Below are 21,939 nucleotides of genomic sequence, written 5' to 3' on the forward strand. Positions count from 1 at the left end.
AGTGATGTTAGTGTAAACCTTGGACTCCAATCTAAGTCTTTGCAAAGGGCTCCCATTTAAGTAAACCGCATAATTAAACCTGGCCCTGAAGCTTGTGGAGACCTCCTTGCTTGTAGGTTTCCAAATACTAACTGGGCTGCTTTCATGATAGCTACAGCTTTGGTAAAAGGCAGACAGTGATTTCAGAAGTTATGGTATTAACACTACTGGGGATCACTCAGAACAGAAGGATGGGTATGGAGACTGGAGAGCTCAACTATGCAAGGATAATATGCCAATAAATGTGCCTATCTATGCTGACGCTTCTGGATTAAAAAGTGATTCTCACAGGAGGAGGAGAAGGAGAAGGAAGCAAATCAGAATCACACCTGGGGGACTTTTTCAAATTATAAGTACCCCTGGAGATTCTGATAAGCTCCCAAATCCCAGGGAAGAATCACCATGGAGTGTGTCACAGCTACTGTTGTATCTTTATGCTATCCTAGGTGGAAATTCAAGATTATTGCTATAGGAAAAAAACACTGATTTCTGCAGAAATTGAGGTGACAGTCATATATGCCTAGTCAGCCAGATAGATGATAACAATACAACTTACCTGATAGTCTCATGCTAAAGTTCTAAGGCTCTAGGCCTGAGCAAAGCTGTTCAAACCAAGACACATTTAAGTAAGTGATAAGATTTGTTTTCCCCTCAGATACTTACTATCATATATTAGGCCTAATTGGGAGAACAATGAGGAAGGAAATATAGATTTGGGACCTAGACTTAGACTTTGTATTATAAAGATTAATATAAAAAATTATGACATTCAAGTAACAGAAAACAACAAAATGAGACCTTAAAATAGCCTCTGTTCACCCCTGCAACATGAACTTGAGGAAGCCATTAAAGATTAACAGCATTCTGGATTTAGTTGAGGACCTTGCTGAGCCCCATAAATAGTAAATTGAGGAGGAACATGATAGGAGTTCCCAGTTACAGGGCGCAACAACCAAGCTGATCATAAGAATCAGTGAAGCCACACAGAACATTTCTAGAGCTGAGCTTTCTATATTACAACAGTTATACAGTCCTTGGTTCAATAACATGAGGGCACAAATAGCAAAATTAAGGTAAGAAAGAAAAGAATCAGCAAGATGAAAACTCTTTATCTGGAATTTGGTCCAGGAGATAAAAATAATACTAAAACAAGTATCCATTCTCTATAATCTTCAGATTAATATCCCAATTACTTTTATAAGGAATACATAAATCACACATGAAATCATTAAAAGAAAAATACATTAATTAAAGGAATTAGAAGATTCCCAGTAACTGAAGAAAACAGAATAATACCTCTGCTCACTATGCCCTTTCAAGCTTTCTCAAACATATTATTTCAAATGCCACCTTTTTGATGAAACCATTCCAAAACACCTATTACTCATTTTTATTAGGTAAATATCTACTACAACAGTCTCAAACATGATTATAACTCCAAACCTATGGCTCTTTGTTGTAATCAATCCCAAGCTCTGTATTCATATTTTTAACTATTATCTACTTTTTTTCTGGATAGACTCCAAATGCCTTTTTAACCTAGCATGCCCCATACCTGAATTCTTCATAGTTCCTCACCTGCTTCCCTTCTTGGAATCCCAGTCCCAGTTAATGGCATGACCAGCAGTTACTAGACTTTCCTTAGATTAGAAATCTCTTTTCCCACATCTAATCTGCTACTCAATCTTGATTTCACCTTATAAAGACTTCTTGAAACTAGCCTTTCCTCAACATCTCCACTGACACTGCCCTAGACTCTTGTTAAATCTAATAAGACAATGAATGGATTGTTAGCACACTGGTAGTTCGTTAAAAATAATATTTATGCCATATGTGTGTGGCATACAACCATGTACCAAGCACTGTTCTAAGAGGTGAAAGCTTGGTGGTGGGGGGAACAGCAGAGTATTAGGGAATGTTCTTTGCAGGAAGTGATACATCAGCTGCTTTTGTTTTAGAAAAGGCAGAGGAACCAGAGATCAAATTGCCAACATCCGCTGGATCATCAAAAAAGCAAGAGAGTTCCAGAAAAACATCTATTTCTGCTTTATTGACTATGCCAAAGCCTTTTACTGTGTGGATCACAATAAACTGTGGAAAATCCTGAAAGAGATGGGAATACCAGACCACCTGACCTACCTCTTGAGAAACCTATTTGCAGGTCAGGAAGCAACAGTTAGAACTGGACACGGAACAACAGACTGGTTCCAAATAGGAAAAGGAGTACGTCAAGGCTGTATAGTGTCACCCTGCTTATTTAACTTCTATGCAGAGTACATTATGAGAAACGCTGGGCTGGAAGAAGCACAAGCTGGAATCAAGATTGCCGGGAGAAATATCAATAACCTCAGATATGCAGATGACACCACCCTTATGGCAGAAACTGAAGAGGAGCCTCTTGATGAAAGTGAAAGTGGAGAGTGAAAAAGTTGACTTAAAGCTCAACATTCAGAAAACGAAGATCATGGCATCTGGTCCCATCACTTCATGGCAAATAGATGGGGAAACAGTGGAAACAGTGTCAGACTTTATTTTTGGGGGCTCCAAAATCACTGCAGATGGTGACTGCAGCCATGAAATTAAAAGACACTTATTCCTTGGGAGGAAAGTTATGACCAACAAGCAGAGACATTACTTTGCCAACAAAGGTCCATCTAGTCAAGGCTATGGTTTTTCCTGTGGTCATGTATGGATGTGAGAGTTGGACTGTGAAGAAAGCTGAGCGCCGAAGAATTGATGCTTTTGAAGTGTGGTGTTGGAGAATACTCTTGGGAGTCCCTTGGACTGCAAGGAGATCCAACCTGTCCATTCTGAAGGAGATCAGCCCTGGGATTTCTTTGGAAGGAATGATGCTAAAGCTGAAACTCCAGTACTTTGACCACCTCATGTGAAGAGTTGACTCATTGGAAAAGACTCTGATACTGGGAGGGATTGGGGGCAGGAGGAGAAGGGGACGACAGAGGATGAGATGGCTGGATGGCATCACTGACTCGATGGACATGAGTTTGAGTGAACTCTGGGAGTTGCTGATGGACAGGGAGGCCTGGCGTGCTGCAATTCATGGGGTTGCAAAGAGTCGGACACGACTGAGCAACTGAACTGAACTGAACTTAAAGCAGTTAAAACCAGTTAAAGCAAGCAAATAAGAACATTTCAATAGAAGCTGAGGACTTGCAGGGGAACAGAGGCAAGTAAGAGAAATACAAGGAACCAAATAGGGAGAGAAGACAGATGAACTGACAGAGGCAGGCAAAGGTCAGACCCCAGAGTCTCACGCGTCATGTTAAAGGGGTCATGCGTCATTCTGAAGTGATATAAAATCACTGAAGCTTTTTACATAGGGAAGGACAGAGCCAGATCTGCATATTGAACAGATTTCAATGTATAATTATCTAATTAATTTATTTGTTCTTTAATGTACCCCAGTAGACTCTAAGCTCCATGAGAACAAAGACCATGATTGTCTTGTAATGTGCTATACCACCAGTGCCTGGCACACAGATGACAACTGTGCATGGATGCCTGAATACATGATGGATGATGGAAGTATTCAATATATGTGTATAGTGCAGAAACAGAAACAAAAATTACAGAATCTCTGATTTAGCAGGTAAAGAATCTCTTTCCATCGCAGTGCTTCTTCCAAATCACTTCTAATTACAGAAATGGAATGTAAAAGTAACAAATCTAATCTTGTTATTCACCCATTTATAATTATATTACCATATGTAAAATAGATAGCCAATGGGAATTTGCTGTACTACTCAGGAAACTCAAACAGGGGCTCTGTATCAACCTAGAGCGGTGGGATGGGGAGGGAAGTTCAAAAGGGAGGGGATATATGTATACCTATGGCTGATTCATGTTGAGGTTTGATGAAAACAACAAAATTCTGTAAAGAAATTATTCTTCAATAAAAAATTTAAAAAACTACATTATAATCTGAAATACCATTAATTATAATCTGAACTCCTTAGCATAGCACAGAAGGATCTTCCCAATATATCTCCTCTATGGGATTCCAAAGTATCCAATTACATTAAAAACTACTATTAGCTAACAGATACTAAGCTCTTGCTATATGGATTCTACACACTTTATCTGTTCAATTCATACTCATAATAACCAAATGAGATAGGTACTGTTGTGTCCCACTTTCAAGATAAAGAAACTGAAGCAAAGAGAGGTTAAACAACTTGCTAAAGTTCACTCAACTAGTAAGTGGGGAAGCCAGAACACAGATCTAGGCCTACATGACTTTAGAGCCTGTAATCTTTATACACAAGGGCAAGATTCATGTTTTATTCATCTCTTTATTCCCATAGCAACTAGCATGTGATTGGTGGAGGTTAAATATCTAGAATATTACCACTACCATCTTGCAAATTGGACATACTAAAATATGAAATTCAGTGCTTTTCTTATTTAATGAAAAATGGTGTTAAGAATCAGTCACCTCACCCTGAGTCTAACATACTATTCATTATTAACTTCCAAATACCTGGGAAAGGTACAGTTATTCCTGACATAAGAAAAAAAAAAAAAGATATCTCCAAGAAATAGTAATAGCAGGAAATCTAGTAAGTGAGACAGCTGAAGTTCACAAGAACATTAGCTGAAGTAATTAGATTCTGACTATTGGTTACAGACATGTCTGGCCAAGGTCATCCATACCCTATGCTAATATCAAATACTGCATTGCTAAATGGTGAAATCAAATTTACAAGAGTTTTACATGGTCAGCATTCCTACAAAGGAAAAGAAAGCTGCTCAACAACAGCATTCAGTATTTCCAAAAACAGTCAACAGAGGGCTTCAGTATTAGAATTTAATGAGAGTGTATAGAAAAGAACTCCTGATATATATGTCCTCTGAAAATTAAGAAAGCAGAGTCAAGGATAACATAGCCAAGAGAGCACAGTCAAAGTGGATCTCAGGAGAGTACATTAAACAAAAATGAAAAATAAGATATAGCTCAAAGTAAGTATGGATTTAGTTACATATTCCATATTTCTCCTCTCAAAGTTTGTACAACACTTTGATGTATAATCACCACGCTAAACTCAGTGCTTTGATCATTTATGCTTCTATTTGCTTTCCTCAATGAAAGGTTAAAAGAAAAGCACAATAAAGCTATCATCAATTTTTAATATTCATTTTTTTAAACTTAAATCTATTGAGTATAATGGATGACAGGAACCTGCCTTGATTCTGGGGATACTACAGCAGTGAGATCCTGCCTTTTCTTATAGAGAATTTACAATCATATGAGGGGACCTGAGTTGTGGGCCTGGCAGAGGGTTCTGATCTAGTCTGTGGGATCAGGAAATAAACTTAGACCTCTGAGGTCTAAGCATGAGGTCTAAGCAACTGAAGCATGGGTAGCTCTTAACCACACCAAAGAGGAAAGAGGATGCCAAGTGTTCCATACAAGAAAATAGGGGAGACAAGACAATCTAAAACCATAAGGAGACAAATGCAAACGTTTGCAAATTCCTTGATTAATAAGACTATAAAACTCAGAATAAACAATTGTTTGAGTCAACCTGGATTGCTTAAAAAGAAATGTATGCTGGATATGCCCAAATATAAACTCAAGGTTTTTCCCTCAAAAAATTATCCCTCATTTATATTCAAATCCTGACAAAATATCTATTACTGGTAGGTCTCTCAATTATTGGATTTTGAATGACAAAGTAATAGTATTTGTGAAAGATAAATTAGCCTGAGTCAACTTCAGTCAATACTTGCTTTAGATGCTTATAGAGACTCTTCAACTTGATACAATGGATTTTTAGTGAAGGTATGAATTTACAGTTTTGAAGTACTGGTTGTCTCTTATAAAAAAACTTTTTAAAGATCACTTACGCAATTTAGTAGTGAGAATACTGTACATATCATGAATATTATAAATGCAGGTCAAATTTTTAACTGTCCCACTATTAAGGAAATAAATATTTATGGCTTGGAATAAGTTTTCCAATATGAGAATCATACACAGAATACAAAATGGCTATATCTTAAACACCCCAAGATGGACAATAAAAAGATATTCATTGGAAAACTGACATTCTAGTAAAGTAATAATAAACAGTGTAAGTAGCCATTTTGCAATTTCATTTATATTCATTAAAGTAGACACATACAACCTGTTCTAACATTTTTTTAAATTTTTCACTGGACTGAAGATTACCCAATATGTGAGAATGGACTATATTTGGGCATATAAAACATTTTAAGATAATTTATTTCTAAGTGCTAAGGAAAAACTAAGTACTTTTTAAGTACTTTCAGTAACTCAACTAAAGCATGTCATATCTGGGAGGAGACCCAAAATCTATCACAGAGTCCATCTAATTCATAGCCAAAGGAACTGGCCCAGAGACAAGTGACTTGCCCACTGTCCCTCATGGCAATGACAGAGTTCCAGGTCTCCTTTTACTCCAGGGTTACCTGACCATTGCATGCCTTAAGAGTTGTTAAAGAATAATTATTATGTTTAAGATCTTTGTACACAGATAAAAAAGAAATGAATTAAGACCTAGAGTGCCTAGTCCATCATGGAACATAGTACCAGTGGCTAAATCTTGAATTTTACCTTACAGATAAGTGTTTCTAAGTTTCATCTAAGGAGTACCTACATAATATTCAGCTGGAGGTGTTCCTTAAAATTGCCAATTTCCTGGCTTCACTCTAAGCATATTATCCAATTTTACTCTGCCAGCATGAGGCACAGAAATGGGCATTTTGTTTTACATGTTTACCTATTACCTAGTGATTTACAGACACATTAAAATTTGAAAACTACCAAACTTTGGTCTTTAGAGCCTGAGCCCTCAGCTATCTGTTGCAGTCCAAGATCTGCAGCAGACCACAAAGAAGAGTTCCTCTATTTAGAGTTTGTAATAAAAACTAAGTCAAAGTTAAGGTAAATGCAGCCTTTAGTGCAACAGATGCTTTTTACTGTCCTAACAGATCCTTTAAGAAAAATAACAATCACGAGCCATGCGAATTCTTCATGTCACTAAGAGTAACATGTAGGACTGGAATGAGGCCTCCAAAACGTAAAAGGATCTAAGTAAATAAGCACCAAACAAGCAATTCATTATCTAGCTTTCCATCATGGATACATACTCATGCTTCAAAATGAATGCATAAGGGAAAATGACTCTAAGAATCATAAAGAAAACTATTCCGTCATGAACCTCCAGAGAGCCCTCACATATCAATATATCTCGGGCCTGTGGGGTAGATTTTTCACTGTAGATTATTAATGTTTCACTTATGTAGTACCTTTCTGTTAAAGTGCTAAAGATAATTATATGCATTTAAACCATATGTCTATTTTATCTTATACTAAATAATTACTTTCCTTGTCTAAATATTACATATTCTAGTTGAATTTGTTCTCCACCATATCTCAAAATACTAGTTATGACACTATAGCTGGCCTATGAGAAATTAACACTTTATGCTACTTGGACTATATAAAATTATTGTAAAATGAAAAAAACAGCTTAAATTTTATATTTTTAAGATTCTAGGTCCAGATATTAAGGTATTTTATGACCTGAACAATACTACTTCTTTATGTATCCCTAAAAACAGTCATACAAGAGATATGGATCAGTAAATACTTAGAAAAAGAAAAATACATAGCAATTTAAACAGCTCCTAAAATTTGATGCAGTTAGCCCATTTATGTTTAAATGTAAAGCCCAGAAATAAAAAAAAGAAAAAATACTACTTAGTGTAATTTAGACAAGAATATATTTTAGTAACTGAATAACAAATCCTAGAAAAATAAAACTGAAATATAAAAATGAACAGATAAAGAGATCATGTTCAGCTTTCTTTAAAAGCAGATACATTCTTATTTCAATCCTAAACCAGCCTGCAGGCCTGATATGGTTGTAAAGGAATTCATCCTCAGATAACAGGGCAGCATAGTTTATGACAACAATCTACCTAAAAATCATTAAAGTCTTTTCTCTTGGAGTGACATGCATTATCAGCAGAGATTAATCTGATGAGTCTTTAGGTGAGATCCATTTTTAAAAATGCAATAACAGAGGGCTTTGTTGTCATCTGATGAAAATCAATTAGAGGGGGTAAGGCCACAAGGAAAACTAACATCACTCATCACCTACCCCCGGCAGCTGAAATGATTTGTCTTCTGAGCTTGGATGATCAGGAGTTATAGTCATATTGCAGGGAAATTAATTTAGTTTCTATATTCTGAACTCATTTTCCTTGTTCTGGAGGATCTAAACACAAATTACTTTTAATCAAGGTTGATATGTTATTAATACCAAGGAGGATCTTTGAAGAATCATTTTTTAAAAATCGACTTTAGCATTTTTCACTTGTGCTTGGGGGTGTAAATACAGGAAGGTAACTTATATCATCCTTACTTTCCAGATTCTTTATCCACAACAAGGCACTGTACTGAATGGCGAAGACAATAGATTCCACCAAACACTGCACACATTCTAGGAAGAGAATAGGAAAATGAGGATTAGAATTCTTGAGTTGAAAATTAAGGTAATATAATGTTTTTTAAAATATCTAACACCTAATAAATGTAACTGGTCTTAGAAAAAAAATATATTGATAATTTATTATCTTTCTATCATGGTATTAAGGATATCTCAGAGATAAGATTAATATTTTAATGCAGCAGAGGTATTAGTGCTAATAATACAACATGAAAACCTAGAATTGTGACCAAGCTGAAAGTATCCATAAGCAAAGCTCAGTTATCCCCCACTCCCAAACCAGCTACTGACTACCTAAGGTACATAGGCTACAAATAGCCTCAGGAGGTGATGGATGAGACCCCTCCACAACAGAAGTGACCACAAAGAAATGCTAAGGGAAAAACAAGCTGGGAAGGCTCTGGAAATTTTACTTACCATAAAAGTAAGCACAAACTAAATCAGGAACTGAAAACCAGAGCAATAAGCACACGAGTTAATGCTACAGAAGGTCTAAGGAGTTTGTCTAACTCATGAATCTAGGGGCTGGAGTTTTAATGCCCATGTAGGGAAAGCAGAGGCCTTAGGATTCAAACAAGGCAGGGAGTAGAGAATGAGATATTCTCTAATAATATCTGGATCCATAAAGGACTACACTTTAGTGAAAAGGTGATCAAGGGGGGAAATCCAGTGACTACAAGACAGAAAACATTAAATTGTTTTATCTAAAGCCCTGTGTGGGTTTCCACGATGGCTCAGTGGTAAAGAATCCATCTGCAAGGATGTATATTCTTCTGTATTTATTTATTTATTTTTTGAATTTTATTTATTTATTTTTTATTTTTTAACTTTACAATATTGTATTTATAACCAGTGGTCTTCTCTCACATAGACTGGAAATCTGAAATTACACTATTACATGATTTGAGAAACTGTGACTGAGCAACTTCACTCACTAACCAATAAAACATCATGAAAAATGGCTCTGTGCCAGTGTGTGTGCTCAATAGCTCAGCTGTGTCTGATTCTTTGTGGCCCCAAAGACTAACCTGCTAGGCTCCTCTGTCCATGGAAATTTCCAGGCAAGAATACTGGAGTGGGTTGCCACTTCCTACATCACGGGATCTTCCTGACCCAGGGATCGAACCCCGTCTCTTGTGTCTTCTGCATTGGCAGGCTGATTCTTTACCACTGGCCCCACCTGGGTCAGTAGTACCCTGGGAAATTTTGTGGAAGCAACTGCTAAAACTTTCTAGAACAATATGACCTCAATCCAGGCTACATGAAATTATCAAAAACAGAGTTCCCTTATGATGAGCTTATAATCCAGTACAACAGATGAAGAAATACATCTTATCCTGAGTGAGAATTAACAGACATAACAAACAGAAGGATTAGATTCCCACAAAACCTTATTCAGATAGTTAAAATGAGTATACTAAAAAGGGATGGATTAAAAACATTAAGAATGATGGAAAGCCCAGGAAGAAGACTGTGGTAGACTGAATAATGCTCCCATCACAGATGTCCACATCCTAATCTCGGGAGCCTGTGGATATGTTCTCTTACACAGCAAGAGGAACTCTGAAGATGTGATTAAACTAAAGATCATGAGATGGAGAAATTATCCTAGATTTTCCCAATGGATGCAATGTCATCAGAAAGGTATCTTAAAAGAGGAAGCAGAAAGGTCAAAGTCAGTGAAGATGTGCAGATGGAAGCAGAGGTCAGAGTCATGCCACTGCTAAAAGGGGGTCACAAGTCAAGGAATGCAGGGGGCCTTTATAAGCTGGAAAAGACAAGAAACAGATTCTCTCCTACAGCCCCAAGACAGAAGGAGCCCAGCCTATTCATTTTAGGCTTCAGACACCCTGGAGTGTGAGACAACAGACTTTCATGGTTTTAAGCTAATAAGTTTATGGTGATTTATTATGGCAGTGATAGCAAACTAATATAAGACCCATGAAAGTGAAAGTGAAGTTGTTCAGTCATGTCCGACTCTTTGTGACCCCATGGACTATAGCCGACCAGGTCCCTCTGTCCATGGGATTTTCCAGGCAAGAATACTGGAGTGGGTTGCCATTTCCTTCTCCAGGAGATCTTTCCAACCAAGGGATTGAATGTGGGTCTCTGACATCGTAGGCAGATGCTTTACTGTCTGAGCCAGCAGGGTGTCTCTTAATATAAGACCCATAAGTATGTGAAAATGATTATGACAGAGGTGGCATTACAGACTAGTGGGGAAAGAATGGATCACTGAAGGAGTGGTTTTGAGACAATTGATTTATACCATATACAGAATCAATCCCAGGTAGATGAAAGTATAAATATAAAAGACAAAGCTTCTGGAATATATGAGGATATATTTTGAGTTCAGGGGAAATAAATATTTCATAAATAAGATACAAAAGGCTAAATTGTAGAGAAAATGTTGAAAAAAAGTATTTTTAAATGATAAACACTTGGACAACAAAAGAAAAGCCATGGACTAGGAAAGATATAAAAAAATATCTTACAAATTATCTAAAAAATATCAGTTTGGATAATAATTTGGCCATGTCTAATAAAGTTGAAGATGCATATGCCTCAGTTCAGTTCAGTTCAGTCGCTCATTCATGTCCGATTCTTTGCGACCCCATGAATCGCAGCATGCCAGGCCTCCCTGTCCATCACCAACTCCCGGAGTTCACCCAGACTCACGTCCATCGAGTCAGTGATGCCATCCAGCCATCTCATCCTCTGTCGTCCCCTTCTCCTCCTGCCCCCAATCCCTCCCAGCATCAGAGTCTTTTCCAATGAGTCAACTCTTTGCATGAGGTGGCCAAAGTACTGGAGTTTCAGCTTTAGCATCACTCCTTCCAAAGAAATCCCAGGGCTGATCTCCTTCAGAATGGACAGGTTGGATCTCCTTGCAGTCCAAGGGACTCTCAAGAGTCTTCTTCAACACCACAGTTCAAAAGCATCAATTCTTTGGCGCTCAGCTTTCTTCACAGTCCAACTCTCACATCCATACATGACCACAGGAAAAACCATAGCCTTGACTAGATGGACCTTTGTTGGCAAAGTAATGTCTCTGCTTTTCAATATACTATCTAGGTTGGTCATAACTTTCCTTCCAAGGAGTAAGCGTCTTTTAATTTCATGGCTGCAGTCACCATCTGCAGTGATTTTGGAACCCAAAAAAATAAAGTCTGACACTGTTTCCACTGTTTTCCCATCTATTTCCCATGAAGTGATGGGACCTGATGCCATGATCTTAGTTTTCTGAATATTGAACTTTAAGCCAACTTTTTCGCTCTCCTCTTTTACTTTCATCAAGAGTGCAACAATTCGACTATTAGGTATAAATCTTACAGACTCTCAGACATATATACAAAAGATGTGCATAAATATATTTTTTGCTGTATTGTTTTTTAGACAGCATATCATAGTGGTTATGAGGAAGTTGCTGACTGTCTTAGTTTATATCCCAGCTAGTCCATCTAGCAGTTATGTGACCTTTCAGTATCCTATTTTCTTCATCTGTATAATGAGAATAATAGTATTTATCTCATATAGGATTCTTCTGGAAATTAAATGAGTTAATATTTGAAAAGAAGATACACAGTGCTGGCACACAGTATTACATAAAGCACTCATTCATTAAATAAAGGTACTATTTGCTATACATCACATGTAACCCGAATATCCATCAAGAAGAGAATGAACCAAAGAAAATATAGTATATTCATATGTGTGATAAAGAATTTAACCTGGCCCATAAAGACATCTAGCCTTTGTTTCTGTCCTCTCAGAAGTGATCTCTAAGCCCTTGAAATGCCAAGCCTGAAAGACATGTCCTTGTTTGTCCATGGGCCTTGGGTCACCAGATAGTCTTAACAATATGACTTATGGTGGGGACTGGCCATACCAGAGAGTCTTAGGGTAAGGACTAGCCTAAGACTAAAAAAGATCAAAGTCTGATTAAGGATGGAGACTTTGGGAACTGTGATATCAGTTAACCTCTGGTGGGGCTAGAGACTGAGATCAGCTCCATGGGTAAATCAGTCACACTTGAGTGATGGAGCTCCAATGAAAGTTCTGGACAGTTGAAGCTCAGCTGAGCTTACCTGTTTAGCCATCCTTTGTGAAAACGTCTATACAACAATACCAGGAGAGTAACACTGCCTTGATTCCATGGGGAGAGGACAACTGAAAGCTCCACATTTGGAGCCACCCTGAACTCTATCTTATACACTTCTTCCCTTGACTGATCTCAATTTATACCCATTCCTTGCAATAAAGCATAACTGTGAGTTTACAGCTTTTAGAGAGTTCTGGGAGTCCTTCTAATGAATCACCAAAACTGAGACTGGTTTTGTGAACACCCCAAATGTGTAGACTGTGTTAGAAGTACGGGTGGTCTTACAAGGACTATAACATATAACTGTACAGTTGGCTTAATCTCTCACATTGTTGGAATGTTGCTGTTCAGCCACTAAGTCGTGTCCAACTCTTCAACCTCATGGACTGCAGCACATCAGGCTTCCCTGTCCTTCACTATCCCCCGGAATTTTCTCAAACTCATGTCCATTGAGTCAGTGATACCATCCAACCATCTCATCCTCTGTTACCCCTTTCTTCTCCTGCCCTCAGTCTTTCCCAGCAGCAGGGTCTTTTTCAATGAGTCAGCTCTTCACATCAGGTGCCCAAAGTATTGGAGCTTCAGCATCAGTACTTCCAATGAATATTCAGCATTGATTTTCTTTAGGATTTATTGGTTTGATCTCCTTGCTGTCCACGGGACTCTCCAGAGTTTTCTTCAGCATAACAGTTTGAAAGCTTCAATTCTTCGATGCTCAGCATACTTTACGGTCCAACTCTTACAACCGTACATAACTACTGCAAAAACCACAGCTTTGACTATACGGACAAAGTGATGTTGGCAAAGTGATGTCTCTACTTTTTAACAGGTTGTTTAAGTTAGACATAGCTTTACTTTCAAGAAGCAAGCGTCTTTTAATTTTGTGGCTGCAGTCACTGTCCACAGTGATTTTGGAGCCCAAGAAAATAAAATCTGTCAGTTTCCACTTTTTCCCCTTCTATTTGCCATAAAGAGATGTGACCAGATGCCATGATCTTAGTTTTCTGAATGTTGAGTTTTAAGCCAGCTTTATCAGTCTCCTCTTTCATCTTCATCAAGAGGCTCTTTAGTTCCTCTTTGCTTTCTGCCATTAGAGGTGGTGTCATCTGCATATCTGAGTTATTGATATTTCTCCCAGCAATCTTGATTCCAGCTTGTGCTTCTTCCAGCCCAGCATTTCTCACGATGTACTCTGCATGTAAGTTAAATAAGTAGGGTGACAATGTACAGCCTTGACGTACTCCTTTTCCTATTTGGAACCAGTCTATTGTTCCATGTCCAGTTCTAAATGTTGCTTCCTGACCTGCATATAGGTTTCTCAAGAGCAGGTCAGGTGGTCTGGTATTCCCATCTCTTTCAGAATTTTCCACAGTTTATAGTGATCCACACAGATGACCACATTAGATGTCTAATCAGGATTAGACAGGATGATTCTTCTTTGAGGAACTGACATTTGAGTTAAGACCTAGGTGATGAGAAGAAATCAACCATGTGGAGATCTGGAGGAAGAATATACTTCGCAGAAGAAACAGCAAATTTGAAAATGTAAAAGTGCAGAGTAGCTCGGTGTATTTGAGGGAGAGAGACAGAGAGAGCCAGCAGGGCTGGAACATAGTGACTAGTGAGAAATATCACATGAAATGCGGTCACAGAGATAGTCAGGGGCTTGATCATGCAGGGCTTCAGAGGTTAGAGTGAAGACTTTAAATTTTATTCTAAGTACAATGAGAAACCACCAGAAAATTTGAGTAGGACAGTGACATAATCAGATTTGTATTCAAAAAATAGATGAGCCTGGCTGCTGTTGAGAGAATTGTCAATGGGGCAAGAGTAGAATAGGGGAGGGAAGTTATGTCTGCAGTAGATCAGTGAGTGAGAGATGATGCCGGTCTGAAGCAGGGTCATGGCAAGAGAGATGAACTGGAGAGACTGGGGACATATTTAACACATAAATCTGACAAGATTTGCTGATGGACTAGATGTAGCAGGAAGATGTCTTCCTGAAGACAAATTTAAGGTAATACACCTATCCATGAGAGCAGTCTCCCCTCTGAAATGTGTGAACAATCAAATGTTACTGCTCAAGTCTGATAACAGTATTGCTGTACAATAAGTGCTTTGAAGGGCTTCTGCAGAAACATTCTTCTTCCACCTGGGGTGTCATTATTAGGGTCAGCTAAGTCTTACCAACTCAGTAACCAACTCCTGACCATCCTTTAAAATTACTATTTAATACTAATTTCTACATGGGAGGGCATGATGAAGAGATTAGTTTCTGTGCTTTCAAGGAGTTACCATGTACTTGGAAGGGCACAGCACTGTTGATAATTTAAGAAATTATATGGTACAAGTATCTGAGTCCAGTGCATCTTTTGATGCAAGTTTCACACTCACTGAAAAGGTTGTGGGCAGATGGATTGCCCTTTAGGCACTGGCATCACTCTGGGAAGGCATTATCATCATGCTTAACTTAGAAAAAGCTGTCAAAAAGCAATGCATAGCCTTCATAAAGCTCATTCCCAGAAACTGTCCCTATTTTATAGATCTCAGCCATATATCTAGCTTTCCCTGTTCTTGGTGACATTCTGTGGATGATATATTCTCTTTTATTTCCCCAGCTTTTCCACCTGTCCTTAAATTTAACCTTCTATAGGAAAAGTCACAATAAAACTATGTATTGGATGACAGAAACACATCTGTATTAATAACTGCACCAGGGGCCCAGAATAAATTAGCACAAATTATAGAGTACAAGTCATCATTCAATTTTTTAACAATAAAGTCTTCCCAAAGTATTGGGGGTCAATTTACATCCTTGGGTCACAACCTAGGTTCTGTATCTACAGTTCTTGTGTAAAATGGCTCCCTGGTTTATATAAGTGTCAGAATCACTTTGCCAATTCAATGATTCTTCAATATAGCCTATCACAATGATATCCACAGAGCTTTTGATGAGAAAGCACTGATATTTACTGACTACTCTTTAAACAAATTATAATTTAAACTAAGTTGTTGATAAAATTGAACTTTTCAGTCTGAACACTCAGGCTAATAGCCTCATGTTTCTTATTTGCCACATGTCTGCTAAATCAAATTCATTTAAAAACAGATTTTTCAAATTCAAAAGAAAGCCTTGTTCAAATTTTTGGGATGTAGCAAACAAGTATACAGTAAACCAACCAACATATGCCCTTCATGAGATTTCTTTTAATTTCCTTCTCAGACTTTCTCTGCTGATATCCTCAGGCTTCCCAGGTGGCTCACTGCTCTCAGCTGCAGGAGACGCAGGAGATATGGGTTAGCAGGTTCGATCCCTGGGTCAGGAAGATGCCTTGGAGGAGGAAATGACAATCCACTCCAGTATTCTTGCCAGGAAAATCCCACGGACAGAGAAGCTTGGCAGGCTGGACTCTATGGGGTCTATGGGGTCACAAAGACTCAGACATGACTGAGCAACTGAGCTAGGCTTGATATGATATACTCATCTCTTATTTGAATACTCCTTATTCAAATCCTTGATCCATTTGCCACTTAATCTTCAAAACTCAAATTGTACAAATAACACAGGTAAAGAGGTATCAATTTTGAATCAGGCAATAACAGATTTTTATGATTACATCCAGAATTATATAGGTCCTTCTGAATGCAGATACATGAATATCCAAGGCAAGTATCTTCAGAGATCCCTACATAATGACTCCTGGATCTCTTCCATGAGTTGAAATATATGAGTGCAGCCATCTTCTTAGAGATATAGTCTTTCATTCCATTTTTCTGCCTTCTAAAACAGTCCTTCAGATAATACTCTTTAGCTTAGTATTATATTTTACTATATACAAGCTCTCAATGTCAACTATAAATTGGGAAGCACCTCAGAGTTACTATGCCGACTCTTCAATTATTTATAAAAACACTAAAAACAAAGAAAGCCTACTGTAAAAATCTCTCCATGAAAGTAAGAGCTCATTTTAAACTACCCATTTGTTCCTTCCTTCTATTTAAACTAGATCTCTATGCATGAATAAACATTATCCCCAACTCTATGGTGAGAGGACATTTCTTTTTTCTTTTTTTTAATTAATTTATTTTAATTGTAGGCTAATTACTTTAGAATATTGTAGTGGTGTTTGCCATACACTGACATGAATCAGCCATGGGTGTACATGTGTTTCCCATCCTGAACCCCCCCTCCCATCTCCCTCCCCATCCCATCCCTCAGGGTCATCCAAGTGCACCAGCCCTGAGCACTCTGTCTCATGCATCGAACTTAGACTGGAGATCTGTTTCACATATGATAATATACATGTTTCAATGCTATTCTCTCAAATCATCCCACCCTCACCTTCTCCCACAGAGTTCAAAAGACTGTTCTTTACATCTCTGTCTCTTTTGCTGTCTCGCATATAGGGTCATTGTTACCATCTTTCTAAATTCCATATATATGCATTAGTATACTCTATTGCTGTTTTTGACTTACTTCACTCTGTATAACAGGCTCCAGTTTCATCCACCTCAGAACTGATTCAAATGCATTCTTTTTTAATTTTATTTTATTTTTAAACTTTACATAATTGTATTAGTTTTGCCAAATATCAAAATGAATCCATCACAGGTATATATGTGCTCCCCATCCTGAACCCTCCTCCCTCCTCCCTCCCCATACCATCCCTCTGGGTCGTCCCATTGCACTAGCCCCATGCATCAAGTATCGTGTATCAAACCTGGACTGGCATCTCGTTTCATACATGATATTTTACATGTTTCAATGCCATTCTCCCAAATCTTCCCACCCTCTCCCTCTCCCACAGAGTCCATAAGACTGTTCCATACATCATTGTCTCTTTTGCTGTCTCGTACACAGGTTCTTTTTAATGGCTGACTAATATTCCATTGTGCATATGTACCACAGCTTTCTTATCCATTCATCTGCTGATGACCACCTAGGTTGTTTCCATGTCCTGGCTACTGTAAACAGTGCTGCAATGAACATTGGGGTACACATGTCTCTTTCAATTCTGGTTTGAGAGGACATTTCCTAAAGCAGTCTTTGGTACAAAATCTATCAAAGGCTTTTTGAAAATCTGAATGTTCACTGGCTCCCTCTTGTGCACACCTTTTTTACCCTCTCAAAGAACCCTGTTAGATGCTGAGGTATAATTACCTCACAAAACCATATTCTTTCCTCCTGTGGGTTATATGTTAATAACTTCACCCTTTAGCTATTTATTAAAAAATTGACTCTCAGGTCAAATAGTTAGCATTATTCCTCTGTGGTTCCTTGGGCTCCTTCTTTAAACTATGTATGCTCTACACCTTCTCGATACCCCAAGGGAACTGATTGTCTTCAACTGCCCTTTCCAAACTGAACCTCTGCTCAAGTCTCTCACATTTTAAACTGAGAAGGTTGACAAACAAAATTGACCCAGACCTCTGCAATCCCAGATACTCACTTATTTCCTTTGTTGGCAGATAGCAATTCATATAGTAAAATAAAACAAAGGATAGTCACTTCTGTTAGACAAATCCTAGAAAAGGCTTGCAAACCTTTTCAGTGCAAAGGTTAACAGTACTGGCTTGGGACCTGAAGGTACAGCTATTAGCCATGATTCAGCTCAGGCTGTGTAAAAGACTGAGAGTGTTCAAATTAACCAACTAGTCACCTGCACTGTATTAATTTACAACAGGCACAAAAGTATAAGGTATGGACTTAGCCCTTTGTTAAGCATGTGAGACAAATGACATTATTAAGTGTAATAGCCAGAGAAAAACTGAAGATTATATGGTAGAGACTAAAAGCATTATAAAGGAGTTTACAGAAGAAAGAAGTCAACATGTTTAAAGAGATGGGGTTAAAGAATGTCACAGCCAGAGAAAATCTCTACAAGAGCTGGACCAATTCCCTGTTATAGAATCAGAGAAGTTAAACTACTTGCTGAAAAGCACAGAGGTTCTTGCACCCAGAGGTAGTGGAGGGAGATCTGATGGCTAACCCTGAATCAAGCCTTGAAGAGGAGTAGGTTAGGCTGTTGAGGGTGAGGGCATGTTTCTCTCTAAAACATGAGAAAATATAAAGAAAGGTGAGAATGCACATAGATATCTAAATAACTGAAAGTAAAGTGATAGTCACTCAGTCATGTCTGATTCTTTGTGACCCCATGGACTATAGTCCGCCAGGTTCCTCTGTCCATGGAATTTTCTAGGCTAGAATACAAAAGAGCATAGTCATTCCCTTCTCCAGGGGATCTTCCCAACCCAGGGATGGAACCCAGGTCTCCCGCATTGCAGACGGATTCTTTACCATAGGAGTGACTAGGGAAGCCCAAGAATACTAGAGTGGGTAGCCTATCCCTTCTCCAGGGGATCTCAGTTCCTGATCCAGCAATTGAGTGGGTTTTCCTACATTTCAGGCAGATTCTTTATCAGCTGAGCTACCAGGGAAGCCCAATAACTGAATGGACGGATAAATTCTGAAAAGACAAGAAGGAGCTGAATGATCACATGATCATAGAATATGGTTATAGAAGCCTTTGGACTTGATGTGGCAAGCAACAGAATGCCACTGGAAGTGATATGTCAGCTCAAAGAAGGTGGTAGATACTGGGAGCAGGAAAGCTGCTAGGGGTTACAGCAGGAATTCAGTTAAGTGATAAGTCCTGGATCAGGACAGAAGAGTGCAAACTAAGGAAAACATATCTACAAGAAATTGAGAAGAAATAACAGTAGTTAGGACAGAGTCAAAGGTTAACCCCAATATTTCTAGGCTGTCAATTTGTGACAAGAAAAATTCCACTGGAACACTTGTGGTTTCCTTAAGGGGTGCTCAATTTATATAGTAACTCAAAATACAGAGGATGAGATGGTTGGATAGCAACACTGATTCAATGGACATGAGTTTGAGCAAACTACAGGAAATAGTGAAGGACAGAGAAGCCTGATGTACTGCAGCCCATGGGGTCGCAAAGAGTTGGACATGACTTAGTGACTAAACAACAACCACAATAAAATCCAAGTCTAGACTTAGGGAATGGTATATGCGTGGTACAAATACACTACCTATCACCATTGTTAACTATGATGATGCAGTGAAGAATTGCAATGAAGATGATGCAATGAAGAATGAATTGATGCAATGAAGAATGAATTGATGCAATGAAAAAGAATTTTGGAATGGCTATAATAATAAGTTTTGAAAAATCTCAGTTTGGTGAAAAATATCATCCTCTTAAATGTACATATAAAAATTGTCATTTATCTACAACAAGGAGTTGCCAACTGGAAGTCCATGGGATAATCCACCTCTAGGTAAGTTTTGAATGACCTCACAATTTAAAAAAAATTCCCTTGGCATACACAATCTGGACCCCTGGTTTCTCTGCATAAGAGAAAATTTGTCAACACTGAGTTTGCAATCAAGACTAATGGTCGTATAGCAGCTTCTTCCTTTAAATGTGCCCTGTGCTTAAGAGTTCACTGTGGTCCCTATCATTCCCTCCATCTCCTCCCTAGTTCACTTCCTTTCTATGACTTGACTGGTCACTGGAGACATTTGTCATTGCAATTCCTATGCCTCAGTCATTCACTAAGACTTCTTTTGATGTTTTTATTTACCTTGATATAAATGTTCTATGTTAAACAACTATTATTCAAGATGTTGTGCATTACAATTTAAAACACGGATATTCTTGAGTATACTACCCAAAGCAATCTATAAATTCAATGCAATCCCTATCAAGCTAGCAAAGGTATTTTTTAGAGAACTAGAACAAATGATTTCACAATTTGTATGGAAATACAAAAAACCTCAAATAGCCAAAGCAACCTTGAGAAACAAGAATGGAACTGGAGGAATCAACCTGCCTGACTTCAGACTATACTACAAGGCTATAGTCATCAAGACAGTATGGTACTGGCACAAAGACAGAAATATAGATCAATGGAACACAATACAAAGCCCAGAGCTAAATCCATGTACTTATGGACACCTTATGTTTAACAAAGGAGGCAAGAATATACAATGGAGAAAAGACAATCTCTTTAACAAGTGGTGCTGGGAAAACTTGTAAAAGAATAAAACTAGAACACCATACACAAAAATAAACTCAAAATGAATTAAAGATCTAAATGTAAGACCAGAAACTATAAAACTCCTAGAGGAAAACACAGGCAAAACACTCTGACATAAATCACAACAGGCTCTTTTATGACCCACCTCCCAGAATAATGGAAATAAAAGCAAAAATAAACAAATGGGACCTAACTAAACTTAAAAGCTTTTGCACAATGAAGGAAACAATATGCAAGGTGAAAAGACAGCCTTCAGAATGGGAGAAAATAATAGCAAACGAAGCACCTGACAAAGAATTAACCTCAAAAATATACAAGCAGCTCCTGCAGCTCAATTCCGGAAAAATAAATGACCCAATCAAAAAATGGGCCAAAGAACTAAACAGACATTTCTCCAAAGAAGACATACAGATGGCTAACAAATACATGAAAGGATGCTCAACATCACTCATTATCAGAGAAATGCAAATCAAAACTACAATTAGGTACCATCTCACACCAGTCAGAATGGCTGCCATCAAAATGTCTACAAGCAATAAATGCTGGAGAGGGTGTGGAGAAAAGGGAACCCTCTTACACTGTTGGTGGGAATGCAAACTGGTCTAGCCACTATGAAGAACAGTGTGGCAATTCCTTAAAAAACTGGAAATAGAACTGCCATACAACCCAGCAATCCCACTGCTGGGCAAACACACCAAGGAAACCAGAATCGAAAGAGACACGTGTACCCAAATGTTCACTGCAGCACTGTTTACAATAGCTAGGACATGGAAACAACCTAGATGGTCATCGGCAGATGAATGGATAAGAAAGCTGTGGTACATATACACAATAGAATATTACTCAGCCATTAAAAAGAATGTATTTCAATCAGTTCTAATGAGGTGGATGAAACTGGAGCCTATTATACGGAGTGAAGTAAGTCAGAAAGAAAACACCAATAGAGTATATTAACGCATATATATGGAATTTAGAAAGATGGTAACAATGAACTTAAATGCAAGAAAGCAAAAGAGACACAGATGTAAAGAACAGTCTTTCGGACTCTGGGGGAGAAGGCAAGGGTGGGATGATCTGCGATGGGAGGGGGGGTTCAAGATGGGGGACACATGCATATCCATGGCTGTTTCATGTGAATGTATGGCAAAAACCACTACAATACTGGAAAGTAATTAGCCTCTGATTAAAGCATGGCTCAGAGGTTAAAGTGTCTGCCTCCAATGCGGGAGACCCAGG

The 21,939-nt window shown here is 38.2% G+C and overlaps 1 protein-coding gene across 3 annotated transcripts in view; it reads right to left on the reverse strand.

Annotated features, from left to right (window-relative positions):
• Positions 1-21,939, reverse strand: part of CHM (CHM, Rab escort protein 1) — a 260,457-nt gene that overhangs the window by 83,738 nt on the left and 154,780 nt on the right. For all 3 annotated transcript variants that reach the window (XM_027533285.1, XM_027533286.1, XM_027533287.1), the window contains one exon: positions 8,454-8,531. In XM_027533285.1, coding sequence (XP_027389086.1) covers positions 8,454-8,531 — 78 coding nt within the window. The remainder of the gene's footprint in view (positions 1-8,453; positions 8,532-21,939) is intronic.

Source organism: Bos indicus x Bos taurus, chromosome X (genome assembly GCF_003369695.1).
Source record: "Bos indicus x Bos taurus breed Angus x Brahman F1 hybrid chromosome X, Bos_hybrid_MaternalHap_v2.0, whole genome shotgun sequence".
Classification (NCBI taxonomy): Eukaryota; Metazoa; Chordata; class Mammalia; order Artiodactyla; family Bovidae; genus Bos; species Bos indicus x Bos taurus.